Source organism: Parasteatoda tepidariorum, chromosome X1 (assembly GCF_043381705.1).
Source record: "Parasteatoda tepidariorum isolate YZ-2023 chromosome X1, CAS_Ptep_4.0, whole genome shotgun sequence".
Lineage (NCBI taxonomy): Eukaryota > Metazoa > Arthropoda > Arachnida > Araneae > Theridiidae > Parasteatoda > Parasteatoda tepidariorum.
Genome location: NC_092214.1, coordinates 71,699,520 through 71,714,731, shown reverse-complemented (window position 1 = coordinate 71,714,731; position 15,212 = coordinate 71,699,520). Strand labels below are relative to the sequence as shown.

At 29.3% G+C, this 15,212-nt stretch overlaps 1 protein-coding gene across 1 annotated transcript in view; it reads right to left on the bottom strand.

Moving 5' to 3' along the window:
- Positions 1-3,859: 3,859 nt before the first annotated feature.
- LOC107453837 (docking protein 1) overlaps positions 3,860-15,212 on the bottom strand; it is a 30,521-nt gene continuing 19,168 nt past the window's right edge. Inside the window, exon 4 of the mRNA XM_016070800.3 lies at positions 3,860-6,118. Within this exon, the coding sequence (XP_015926286.1) occupies positions 5,301-6,118 (818 nt within the window). The 3' untranslated portion in view covers positions 3,860-5,300. The remainder of the gene's footprint in view (positions 6,119-15,212) is intronic.

The window sequence follows — 15,212 nt, the reverse complement described above, 5'->3', positions numbered from 1 at the left end:
TTCTTATTATATTCATGTGTTAAACTATAAATTTTTTCTTTATCCTTAAAAACTTTATTTAAAGGCCATAGCGATTCTGACAAAAAATGATGTATATGTAAAGTCGTTTCTGATGCAAAAGGACGAATTTAGATTTTTACTTTTATTCATTTCTTCTGCTGATTTTGTTCTGAGGAAAACAGTCCAATTCTAGTACCGGGTGATAAATTTCTCCAGAAAAATATACGTAATAATGACGCAAACTTGAAAATCTTTAAAAACTGACGTCATTCTTACTCTGTTTCTCCTGGCGAAACTTATTGCTTTTAACAAGAATCAGACTGTTGAAAATGATTATTAAGTGATCTTTTCATTTGTATTTAAATAATGAATTATATTCAATTTTAAGCAATTTACTGTATAAAAATTCAAACTTAATGCATATAAGTGAATTAGGCTTAGTGAGAAATTATTTTCCTGTGAAGAATAGTGTGTGTGTGTTTTTATTGAAATCACTCGACCAATTTTGCACTTTGACCCTGCCAATAAATATCACAAGTATTTATTTACACATACAAGTACCATCAAATATTAGTAAAGAACTATAGAAAAATTAGTATAAACATCAGAAAAGGCACTTCTATGTGTATATTTATTGTTTTATACATCAATAGTTCGACATGAGAGCTCTATTTTCTAATAGTTTACTGCATTATTTTATAAGAAAACTACGACAAATTCAGCATACAAATTATTTTCTTCTTATTGAATGTTGATAAAAACATTACTATAATAATAAATAATCCTGTTATTTTTGATTTTGTATCATTATTAGAGCGAAAAGTGATATCTGTTGTTTTGATTGAGATTTCCCCCCAAATTTATTTTATAAATTGGTAAACTGATATATCATAGAAATGAGACGAATATATTTTTTGCACCATAGAACTTTGTACTACACTACTGTATTGATGTAAATGCTTTTATTTTAAAACTTAACTGCATGTTATGCTTGATTATGTATGAATAATGCAGTATGAAATAAAAAAAAATATCTTTCCTAATATTGAAACTTTGAACGGTAGATCTATATATAAGTGTTTATTTCTTTTCTTCAATAAAAGTTTTGAACATCTTGTGTAGTTTTTTCTTATTGGTTTTATAACGTTATTCATTGTACAGAATTTTATTATTCTCTCACAGCGCAAGTTATTTTTATATTTCAGAAATGATACATGCTTTCAAAAATATTTCTATACATACTCTTCTATCTTAGAAATAGAAAAGTATTTAAGCATTTTAAGAGTATATTAAAGCATTTCTGAATTGTTTAATTTGAAATAATTTATTTTACTTGCAAGTGCTATCTTCTTAAGATTTCAACATATCTTCTGTTTTTGATAACAGATGGCGCCACAATAATTAGGCAAATAAAATTTGATTTATTATCCATCGACTTAAAAAATACAACGAATAATTACTTAAGTTCAAAACATTAGTGTCTTACATAATTTGATTTGGTATTTACACTTAAATAGATTAATACACTCACTAATTGAAAATTCGTGGCACTAACAATTTTTGAGTTACATGATTTGATGCAATTACTTCGGAATTTCAGAAAAATTTCTGCGCTGCATGGTATAAATAATGATAAAAAATAAAACAATTAGCATAACTATAAGCAAATGATTTCCAGTGTAAATAAAACCTTTCTTAATTTTTGCGCAAAATGGACACAAAACCATTCTTCCTCCTTGGCCTGCATACATCCACTTGTTGGCCGCAACTAAATCAGAGTCTTATACAATTTTTTTTTGTGGCTGCAGGAATCTTAAGCATAACTTTTAATTTTTAATTAAATTACACAAAAACAAGTACTGAATTACTAATTAAATAAGAAGTACGCATTTTAACACATTTAATTTCATAAAACAAATAAATAAATCTTGATTAGAATAATACCATGCTTATGTCTATCAAGAGCAGAAATATTTAAATTTGAACGAAAGCTTAAAGTGGGATTTGCTCACATAATTTTCATTAAAAAAATTTGTGTATGTCGATTCCAATCCGCAACAAAATGGATTTCTGCTTCAAGTTCTGTTGTTGAGAGTCTCAAGAGGTGGAGTAAAGAAGAATGTATAAGACGGCTTCTACTGTGATTCTTGATTATTTTAATTCTTTCATGAAAGAGAATACTTTTTAGATATGAACAATCAAAAACTAATGTGAGTTTTCGGCCAAAATTTCAGAATAAGATAACTTTGGAAAACAGTTTGAAGGAATCAGTTCCATTTTACTCCTACATTTGGAAAAATAAATTAGTTTGAAGTTCATGCAGTTCAAGTTACAAATGAAATGGTTGATCCTAAATGTTATCTTGAACAAGATTATTAAAAGCAGTATGCTATTTTCTGTAATTGAAAATACTTAAATCTACTGTTTAACCCCGAAAGGGATTCATTGATGTTAGCTGCAAATTTAAGGAAATTAAAAGTATTATTATTTTTAAATTCTTCACATTGTTGGCACAGTTGGTAAGGAATGCCAATTTTTTTAAGAATCGTCACTGTGGTGCTCTTTTTTCAGTAGCGCACTGTCTGATGCAACAAATTTGCTTAGGAATGCAGGGAATTGTTTCCTTTCCCTAAGAATTTATCATGGCACTTTTCTGCACTCAGTCATTTGACATGATTGTACAGCAGAAAAATTTTCATATACTGTCCCCATTTCCTTCAAAAAATTGCTTTAGCTGCCTTTCGAAAATGTTCGAGTTCAGAGCCTTCGAAAAACTGCATTAACAGTTATTGCCTTAAATCAAAATTACGAAGTGCTAATTCAAACAGTGCGTTAGAGTAGGTAAGCCTATACTTTATCCTAATTGTTCCAAAACTTCGAAAAAGTAACTTAAACTAAAATTCTTGTTATATTATTGATGAAATGGTAAATATTACAACATACTACCTAATACAGATGTGTTAAAGCAAATAGTAATTTTTTTTGGAGAGTTTTTAAATCTTTACATAGCATCAAATTAGGGATGAAATACAAATCTGCATGTGTGTATAAGACCTAAATGCTTTGATTACTAGCTTGTTTTTATACTTTTTCGATTACTTGTTATGATTACTTGTTTGTTTCTCACATCTTGTAATTTTTATCAATCTACTAACGATGTTCAATTCTTTCCCATTTTACTCTTTATAGATTAATTGATACAACATTCTATGTTCATGTTTAACCTACCATGATTGTTTTTGTGTAGATTATAGATGTATTTTCTTATAATTTGTCATTTTTATCAATATAATTGCTACGTTCTATTCTGTACCATTATAGTCATTTTATAGATTTCGTGATATAATGGTTTATGTACAATACTTATTTTTCTTCGCGAAAACTAAAATATGGAACCTTAAATACAATGCATCGTTTTAAGTTATTTCATGAAATTTAAATTTTTTCAATTGGTGGATGGAATAAAACAAATTCGTTATCTATGTTCTAAAATTAGTAAAAAATTAGTTTTGTCTTAGCCATTCACCACAATCCTATATACAAGAGATAGTTCAAAAGCAAGTAATTAGTAATAAGATATATAAAATACAAGAAATGCAATAGCATATGATAATAGCAGTTTTAAACATTTGTGATAGAGCTTTGTTATTTATATTATAGATTTTGCGTAGGTGGCATAAAATAAGATAAACATGCAAAACTAAAAGAATGATAGAAAAAGGAACAAAATCTGTTCTACTATAGACATGCTTAGATATAATACTATTTTCTTGATATTTATGTAAAAATTAAGCGAGGAATTTAACAAACTTAGGAAAATAATATCAATAAAAAATACCCCTGTATTAAACTAGCTAACTACCTTTAGAACAATTTATTGTATTAGTTTTATTACAATATTGTCTTCAAAATTAAACGCATCACACAAATACACATCATAAAAAATAACAAATAATGTACAGTGTGCAAAAAAGTGGAAGACCCCAAATAAATTTTTATCTAATGATCAGATTTTCACGTTCTATTACTCATTCTTAATGGCTTGAGGGGGTGACCTCAAATATGCTATTTAATAAGTGATATTTAATAGTGATTATAAAAGTTACCAAATCTTACACAAGAATGCACTTTTACTGAATAAAAATGCCTTTTTTTAGACGGATTTCTGACCCTCAAAATATAGGGGGCAACCGCAATTTGGGAAATAGGGTCCCTATAGTTTGTCCAGGAGAGCTCTCCAAAGTTTGGACCCCTTAATGTTAATTTTAACTTTTGCTATATCTCGAGAACTATTTAAGCGAATTGAAATTTTTTGCACACAATTATAAAATTCGTTTATCCAAAGATAATTACATGCAAAAATAGCTTATAATGCATATGGTACCACAATGCATTATATAACTTATAATGCATTGTCCATGCAAAAAATTACTTATAAAAATAACTTAAATACTTATTATTTTTTATTATTTCATTTAAGAATGGTAAGAAAAATTGAATTGTAAGGTATGCAACTTTTCATCATTTCAAAGAATTAATTTTATGTGGCAAAATACAAAATTTGAGCCAAATCGGACGGATAGTTCCTGAGAAATCGAGTCTTAAGCATGCGACTTATTTGAAATTTACTTTCTCAATAACTATTCAACCGATTTTTCTCAAATTTTGTATTTTTTCATATAAAATTATATACTTAAAAATAGTGAAAAAAATTCTATGCTTTAATATTCAAAATTTTTTCGACAATTTTTAAATAAAATTATAAAAAATAATAAATATTTACTAAAAGTTATTTTTTTGCACGGAATTATCTTTGGATAAACTAATTATATAATTGTGGGCGAAAATTTTTCAATTCGCTTAAAAAGCTCTCGAGATATAACAAAATACGCAAAAGGTAAAATTAACATTAAGGGATCCAAACTTTGAAGAGCTCTACTGACCAAATTATCGGGACCATATTTTCCAGATTGCAGCCACCCCCTATATTTTATATTTTTGTGTGTGATTGCGTAACTCAAAATATCGTTAGCACTTATTAATTAGCATATTTGAAGTCACCCCCTTGAGCAATTAAAAGTGAATCTTAGAACGTGAAGATCCGATCATAAGATCAAAAGTTATTCAAAGTGGTCTGTTTTTGGTGGCGCACTGAGCAGTTATAGTTATAACATGAAAAAGAAATAAAAAACTAATACTCTGGTTTATACAAGGTTTTACATTGTTCCATTTCTTACTAAATACCAGTCTGGCAAATCCGATTTTATCTTAAACGACATTCAGTACTTAAAACATTCTTTTTACTCTTTCTTTGCTATTCGAGCATATTCAACGTCGTTTTTTACATAATGAGGTGGTTCAATGCTTGTCAGATGAAGTTTATCTGTTAAAGAGTTTTGCAAAAGTTCAAGATTAAAAGGTTCTATTATTTGATTGTCAGAGGAACTACGATCAAGAGTTTGCTTTCGATTCGTGTGTGCCGTATCCAATAAAAGGGCATTTTCGTAGAGATGTGGTTCATTGTAACTTTCTCCAGGCAGTTGCCTTTCCTCCAAATAATTTACATTGTAACGATTGTTTGCGCACTTTATTGCACTTTCAGCATCCCTAATGGCCTCTCTATTTCCTGAAAATGAGGAACTCTGGGTAAATTTTTCGATCTCATACCGATTGAAATTCGGTAAGGAATGAGCGTCTAATTTATTTTTACGAGGAGGTTTTTTAACGGGTGGCCGGGTATTGAAATAAGTATTTTGTGTTTCGGTGGGAGATGGAAGAGAACTTCTGTGTTCATTTCTTCTTAAGGTTAGGGATTCAGCTTGAGTTTTTTGAAAAGATGAAACATGACTGTCTACTTTTTTGAAAATTTGGGAGCCAGAGTTTGTTTCAAAAATAAATATACCTTCTCCAGAATCACATTTTCTGCCAGCTTCAAATGAAAAGTTGTCAAATGCGCAACCATATCGACGAATATGACGGTATGGCCATTTTAAAACGAGACGACCATCTTCATCTTCAAGAGCTATACTTACTGTTGTTATCAATAAGTCATAATCCCTAAAAAGCTCATTTCGTAGACTGGCTTCAGTTGGCTGTATTTTCACTCTATATCTTTCAGCTAGAAAGAAATGCTACTCTTAATATTCTGATTTTTGAATTATATAATAGTTTTGGATCAGATCGTTCAAATACAATTCAAAACTTTAATTCAAATTTTACGCAAGATGTCGCAAAATATTTTGTTTATTATAAAAACATAAGTTATTTTAGAAAAATCACTGTCGATTACTCTTAGAATTTTCATTTCCTTCTAATAAAAAAATGAAGGCATTTACGAATGGTAGTATTTTTCTAACATGCTGCAATTCTTAACGTATGGAACTAAGTTTATGAAGCATTGCCTCAATAATTTGAATCACTGGAAATTTTCAAACCTATTTATTTGTTTATGATTCGCAAAGGCATTTTTAATAAATAACTTTAGACTATAACGTGTTATGTTTTTATTTATTGTGTTACAAAGAGAACTCATTTGCAGCTTTTTAAAAAATATGAACTCTTTCAAAACTGGTATGCATGTTACGATTTCTTGCAGATTTGATTAACCATAAGTATTACAAACCTTTTTTCCATTTTTTGCTGGTTGAAATGAAGTTATAGCTTATTTTATTTTTATATTATTTTATATCCGTCGTTGAACAGCCGACCCAATTTTGGGACTACTAATGTTCAACTCGGTAGCCTTGTAATTTTGAACCAATCCAGAAGACAAGGAAACCCCTGGATCAGTACAGACAAAAGGTATTGATTTTCATGGGAGCATAGAGAAGTTTGCGACTCGACAGATTTAACGTGCATCAGTCCCCATTTACTACACGGGGAGTCTTCGGCCAGAGGGGATCGAACCCACGACCTCTTGGACATGGGCCCAGTGCCCTACCAGGCTATCTGGCCCAAGTTATAGCTTGCATAAAAAATTTAAATTATAGTAATATTTTATTTTTGAGTGGGTAAACTTAATTTTCGAAAAGTTGGCATTTTGATGGCAAAAACCGCTATAAAATCGGCATTAAGTATATTAAGTTTTGATATTATTCCAGACATCATCTGATGTATACATTGCTTTACACAACTGTTAGCACGTTTACAGACAATTATACAGAAACAAACATCATTTCCGCATATATTTTTCCACTTCTTATTAATAAACTCACAATCAAAATCATCCCATATTTTTAGATTCCATGAATATTGAAATGTATCACAAATATAAATGTTTCATTCCAAACTGACTGCAACTGTTGTTCCTTGGCAGTTATTATCAGCCAGAACAGTTATTATTAACAAAGATATGTTCAACTAAAACAACACCCAATGAAACGATGCTCAAGTCAGCCATTTGGCCATAAAAACAAGAATTTACGGCTATTGTATAAGCCTTTTACTGCACTCAAGGATTTAATCCACGAAACAAAAAGTGGAAAATGCAGTAAAAAAATTTACGTTATTTCTTTTCTTAAAATTATTTCTTAAAATTAATTCTAATTAATTAATACATCTTAATCATTTTTTCTTAATAAAATTAAAAATTTATTTCTTAATTACATTATATTTTAAAATTTCTTTACGAAAATTTCTTAAAATAAATAAATTAATAAAAATAAATTTTGTAAGTTTTTTATGCTGTTTAGAGAAGTTACTTTTTATTATTTGGGAACTTTATTCTAAACAAAAAACACTGTGACAAATTCAAGAGTTTTGACATTTAAATTTCATACATTTCAAGAAAGGAAATTAATCGATTTGTGCAGTGAACACTGGTAGATTTTTCATTCTAAAATTATGGTAAAATAACCAGCAGCAGTCAGTCCATCAAATTAACCGTAAAATTTACTGTAAAGAACATTTTTACTTTTTCAGTTCTGAAACTAGTATGGGTATAAAACGTTTAAGTGTGATTTAAACTAGTATGCTTTTACATCTAGTAAGGTTTTAAAACCACGAATACAAAACTATACGTTTTTTTTTAACAATTTACCACTAGCAAGTTTTTGAAAGTAATAGGCATTGAAGAACACAAATTGAAGAGTTCAGGATGTTGATAACTCTTCATGTGGTGAAGGGAATGGAGGAAATATTGTGGTGTCAACGTTGGGTTTTGAATCCCGTTCTGGCTGTCATGAGACTGACAGATAAGGCCTCTCGGTTACAATATGTACTCAGCTGCATGGAACTAAGTGGCTTCATTAGGTAAGTTTAGTTGTTGCAATAAAATTCTGGTTGTTTAACCGTATTAGGGGAAAGCAGCTAATAAACAGTTTTTTAACAGTTAATAGTTTGAATACCATCGTATTTAGGGTTATTGGACTGTTTTGCTTGATTATGGTAAAAAAAATATTATTTATTTATTATTTCCGAGAAATTTCTAACATTAAATGGGTCTTATAAAGCTTGTTAATGTACACTGATTTGAGGTGTTTATATGGTGGTTTTAACAAATAGTTAATACGAACTCTTGTCGTTATCATTTTCGTGTAATTAATCAACATAAAATAAATTTATTTTGTAAAAAGAGTAAAGTGTCTACGGAATTCATTTTTTTACCGGTAGGGATTTAAGTCTAAGTTTCACATAGAAATTAATTTAATTGTTTTAAAGATATGATTAAAGTTTCCAAATTCAAATGAGAAAATTGGGAAATCTATAAGTAACAAAAAGGGAACGTGGCATTTAATCTGAACTTAAATGCTGTATATGCAAGTGATCTTAAAATGTCAGTCAGCTTACTTATATCTAAAATAATATAAAAATATCGTTAAAGCTTGATCTTAGGCGTTATGATAACATTTCTAAACTTATCACATTTACTACCAAGTACCATGGTAATAAAACTATATTTTACTGTTAATTTTACCGAAGTCACTACCAAATCGCTTCAATAAAAATTACCGTGCTTTTGATGTTTCACTAGAGGTTGAAAAACTGTCTAAATTTTTGTAAGTTTTTATGAGCTATGACAAATAAGTGTTCAAGTAATTTTTTAAACATTAAAATCTTTCTTTTTTCACAAAAGCTTTCCATTTTAACAAAGCCGTCATCATGTTGACTGTGATGCCACAATTGGCATTACATATTTCCTTCCTTATAAAATATCTTTAATTACTAAAACTTATTTTTTTAATCATTCTTAATTGAATTATATTTAATTAAATAAATTAGTTAATTTTTATAAAAAGCGAGCATGAAATATTTTATTCTTTTCTTATCTATCAATGTAACGGCTAACTTTTTAGTTCAATAATAATGCAGATTCATTAATTCACTGTCAAGCCTAATCGAAAACAAAAACCTATTTATAATTCTTTATTATTAATTACTTCTTACTGCAAATATCTATCTGTTACATGGTTATAATAATTCTCACAGTCTTGCCGGCGATACGCGATCGTCAAGATATTTTCAAACCTAATATTGATTATGCGGGGTTATCTTTATTAATGAATTCTATAACTTGCAATTTCAAATTTGTGGTGACTGTGGGTGCCCTTGGGGGAGCCCACTCCCAATCGTTTTATATATTTATGCAAACAAAAACTCTCGATGTGGGAGAGTGCTTTGTCTTGATCCCTTTAAGGGATTTTCTTTTTTTCATGATTTGCATATTTTGGATATGGTCATTTTTTTAAAATATACTAATTCTTACTTCAATAAATCAAATTTTTACTTAAACGATTTTATTCATTTCTCTGGAGATAATATTTCAAATACCACTATAGGGCGATCACCAATATCATATTGACATTTTCCAAACTTTCATAATTTGCATAGAAGACACTGGCTAAAGATAGGATTAACTTATGACAGGTTTACAACTTATAACAAATCAATAACAGGTTTTAAAAATAGCACATTGTGAGCTCAAGAAGAACAAATTTTCTCATAAGAAGGATTTTAATTTAATATTAACATTTGTTGCTAATTTTGAGATTGTCTAACACAGAAATATTGTTCTTTTTTGATCAATTCCCCACACAAAGTTTCTTGTACTTCAGCTTATTAATAACCTAATTTTATACCTAACTAAATAAAGCGCATGGAGATTTTCAAAATATCACTCCTTAATGAACAGTAAAATGAAAAATTTAAATAAAACAGTATCACAATAAAAAAAAAAAACTAAAAATGACATGAATTACGGTTTATTTACTAAAAGATCGATATTTAGTTTACTTCAGTCAATATAATTTCTTTAATTTGTCAGCAACTTAAAAAGAATTCAGGCTTAATTTTATCCAGAGACTAATTTCAAGAGACTTCATAAAAGTTTTCTAAATGGGCATTAGAAAAAGTTTGGAAACATATTTATTCCTACGAATTTATAAAAAAAAAATCGTAAAGAAATATCACCAATTTATGATCTATTTTTATAATTAGTATTCACTAATCTGTAGCAGCAGAGAGTTGATGTTGTTGCTTAATCTTCATTTTATAGTACTTCATCAAAAAAAGGAAAAAAAAGAATTTTTTTATCAAACTTTTAAAAATGTTGCATGTCTTTTTAAGCATATTAAAGAGCGATTATGCTAATTTAAAGTGGAATAAAACGTAAATGTGACTTCAAAAAATGCACTCTAAAGGATTAATCCACATTTTCCTAATCCTTCTAAAAGCAAATAAATCTTGTTGATAAAGTTTCAGCTTTTAAAGGAATGCTATCAAAGATAATCCACTTATTTTTTGTATTTTGGACCCTTTTTTTTGCATTAAATATTTAAAAAAATGATTTTAATTTAGATAATTTTAAATAATTTATTTTTATACGGTGTATTTAGTAGTATTTTTTATATATTTGATATATATATAATTTTCACGAATTTACATTATTTTTTTACGAATCAAAAAGTTTCTTACCGATTTCATTGTCTGTTTTAAAACAAGCTTAGTTGCAGCTTGTTGTATTTTAATTATTTATTGCTATTTTAATTATTTATTACTATTGATATTCATTTCTTTTCATTTATTATATATTATCCTTATATACACTGAAGAGCCAAAGAAACTGGTATACCTGCCTAATATCGTGTAGGGCCCGCGCGAGCACGCAGAAGTGCCGCAACACGACAAGGAGGAGCACACGCAACATGAAGTGCCGCAACACGACAAGGTGCTGGAGATAATTGAAACCATGAATCCTGCAGGGCTGTCCATAAACCAGTGGGAGTAAGAGGGGGTGGGGATATCTTCTGAACATCACGTTGTAACTCATCCCAAATATGTTCAATAATGTTCATGTCTGGGGATTTTGGAGGATTTCCAATACTCACGGTATACTTGTGAAATGGTCGTACGTGAAAATCCAAATTTCATTGCTATCTCGGAGATGCTATGTCCCATTTCCCGTGCGCCGACTATAACACCACGTTCAAACTCACTTAAATCTGTATAACNCATGCCCAGACCGAAGAAAAAGATTCCGACCCGAGCCAAAATATGCTCTAAATAGTGAAATAGTTATACAGTCAAACCCCGCTATATTGAACCTTCAAGGGACCGAAATTTTGGTTCACTATATCCGTTCCGCTAACAATTTTATCTAACTCCTTTTCATTATACACTATTTAAATACACTGAAGAGCCAAAAAAAAAACTGGTATACCTGACTAATATCGTGTATTGCCCCCGCGAGCACGCAGCAATGCCACAACACGACGTGGCATGGATTCGATCAATGTGTGAAGTAGTGCTGGAGATAATTGACACCATGAATCCTGCAGGGCTGTCCATAAACCAGTGGGAGTAAGAGGGGGTGGGGATATCTTCTGAACATCACGTTGTAAGGCATCCCAAATATGCTCAATAATGTTCATGTCTGGGGATTTCGGAGGATTTCCGATACTCACGGTATACTCGTGAAATGGTCGTACGTGAAAATCCAAATTTCCTTGCTATCTCGGAGATGCTATGTCCCATCTCCCGTGCGCCGACTATAACACCACGTTTAAACTCACTTAAATCTGTATAACATGGCATTGTAGCAGCAGTAAACGATCTAAGAACTGTGCGAGGCACTCGTTGTCTTATATACGCGTTGTCGATCGCAGCGCTGTACTTTGATTGACTCCATACTCCTTTATTTGCATACTCATGCCAGTACCAGTTTTTTTGGCTCTTCAGTGTGCTTATTTCATGAATTTTTGCAAATCATATTCTGCAAAACTGAATTTATTTTTTAAAGCTTTTCATGGTGTTACTTTCCCTATAGAGAAATTTTATTTATAAATGTATAAATCGGAACTTCTGCTTAAATAATACATTAATCAATATACATGGATTGTTCGTAAATTACTAATTTTGACATTACTACAAGAACACAATTCACACACTGCTATTTCTAAACCCACTTGTTAATACTAGATAGCCTGGTAAGTGAAACCAGGCGAATTAAAGAAAGGCAGAGGGTACGTTTCTTGATTTTCAGTGGTGTCCTTTATGGCCAACGACACGATTTCAGCCAAACACAGCCGATTTATAGGGAGGACCCATTCATACATTCATTTATTCATCCACATACTGTCATTTTGACCTGAACCAGAAAACGATCAATCTCTAATTCAGTAACCTCAGAGGTATTGATTTTTTACGGAAACATGAAGGACTTTGAGTCCTGACAGATTAAACGTGTATCAGTTACCATTTACTACGCGAGGCGTCTTCGGCCGGCAGCGATCGAACTCACGACCTCTGGACATGTGCCCGACTCCCTACCAACCAGGCTATTCCTGCCCTGTTTACACACTATAATGCATATGTAAGTACATGATGTTCCTTAGCAATCATCTTCATTATGTATGCTTAAAATCCTAATAAAAAAGATGTAATACACCTATAAATATCAGGAGTCTAAAACTTATATTAACAAGATAGGAAAAAATGAAAAAAAATGTAATAAACTATTGCTAATTATTTTTAATGCCAGGTATGGAAAAAGAGGGTTTGAAATAATCAAAAACAAGTTTATTTGGTTCGTAAGACTGGAATGTGCTCACGCTTTGTTATGAATCATCTGCTGGCTTTTTTCTCAAATAAACTAGATTTAGATAACTTCAATATCTGTTTTGTTATATAATGTCCTTAATAATGATAACTCAATAATGATTCGTCTTTCTCTAATGTGTATAGTGTGATTTATGTTTTACTGAATTCTAGAAATATATATTAATAGCTGTCATTACGAAACACCTAGTTTGTGCGAGTAATTTTCAAATTTATACAAGGAAAATAAATAGTTTTGTAGTTAAAGTGTATATTCATCCGCAATACAAAATAGGTGATGTCTTTTCGAGTTCTCATAAATTTTAAATTTTAATTATAACAAAGCAATTTTTATGAAATAATATTCCTAAATAAAAATCTGACAATTAAATAAACAGTTATTAACAAAATAGTTCCACCAGGAATGGAAGCAAAGTGCTCCCTGAATAACTTCTGTAATACAATCATGTATCTTTTGTTTACTTCTCTATTTCAATTTAATCATAATTCTCGATACTTAATAAATATATATTTTTCTTATAAATGTAATGCCTATTTTTGAAGGGATAAAATAATTAAAAAATACTTTTAAAATGAAACTATTGTTAAATACGTAGTTGGATGAATATTTGGTATACGTGATTTTAGTTCAGCTGAATGATACTTAAGCTTTTAGGTAATATCGAAAAAATATTTTATTTTGTATTGGTAATTGCTTTTACATTTGCTAACAAAATTTATATTACTAAAACATAATAAGCTTTTATAATAAAATCCGAAAATTGAGATTTAACTTGATTCACGATTAGTCACCAATTTTAGTCAAGTTTTATATATTTTGCGAAGGAATAAGATAGGAACCATAGAAATAAACTTGAACATATGAAAAAATTTAATTTCAACGAAATTAAATGAAGTATAAATAATTATATTATCTATTCAGCAATGTTAATTAATAAGATATAACTATATTAATAAATGTTAGAACATAAATAATATAAAATTTAAAAGTACCCTCATGATACTTTCAAATAATCCATTTAAATTTCAAATAAATTCTGCTCCATTTATGCGCTATAATAATTTTGATTAATTCTATATGCTGCTATTTTATTATTAAATGACAGTCATTAATCTCAATAATCTTACTTCCTTGAAAAGAAAATTTGAAATATAGAAATTTCGTGCAACGAAAAGGATACACTTTGTAATATATCCGGCAGAGAGGAATAAATAAGGTAGTCATCGAAATTTATTTGGAATATTTGGCAAATTATTTTTTAAGTAGGTTTTGTAATAGAAGAAGAAGTTTACAAATACGTTTAAAAAAGTAGAATTTATTTTGAGGTAGTAATCAGCCACATTTTTCATACTTTTGTGTTACTAGAAAAATTAAATAATGATGAAAAATGCTCTTACTTTTAACCAGTCTCTGTACAGTTAAATATATAGAAACAAGTGGGTCAGAATATCGTTCGTATTTGCTACAATCTTTATTAAGTATTAAGCTAAATTAAAATACTGTGGAAATTTTATACATTTTTAAAAATTTTAAACAGTACAGTTGAGTTTTGTTGGAATCATAGCTCAACTGAACATTACTGAACAATTTAAAAAATTTTCTCTTCTGCTCATATATATATATATGCACTCTTTTTGCTGTTTTGCGGATATAATCGTGTGGGCTGATGAAAAGATTACATCTTTTATTTTCCTGATTTTTAAAAAAAAAATGTATCCTTTTTTTCCAGTTGTTTGTCATTTTTCTTAAATTATTATTTTTCTTCCCCCCCCCCTTTTTCATATGTCTGTAATTTTCCTTTGTTTTATCTTCATTTTGAGCTTATATATACATATATATATATATATCACGAAAATATTCTTGATTATTACCGAGAGTGTAGTAGTGCCTGAACATTAGTGATCTATGCTAATAATTTTCACTTTTAATCCTAACATTTATTACTATTTTTGTATAATCTCCTTGTAATGCTAACAAATTGAAGGATAACTTTTCTATTGTGCTAAGTCTGAAAACAATTGTGCTAAATGAAGACAATTAATTGTGAAATTAACCATCTATGTATTCCTACATTTCTATTTTTTTTACTGCAATTATGATATTTTATTCTCTTATATTTGTTTTTAGAAATAGTAGTTGATAGAGTGAGAAATAATGA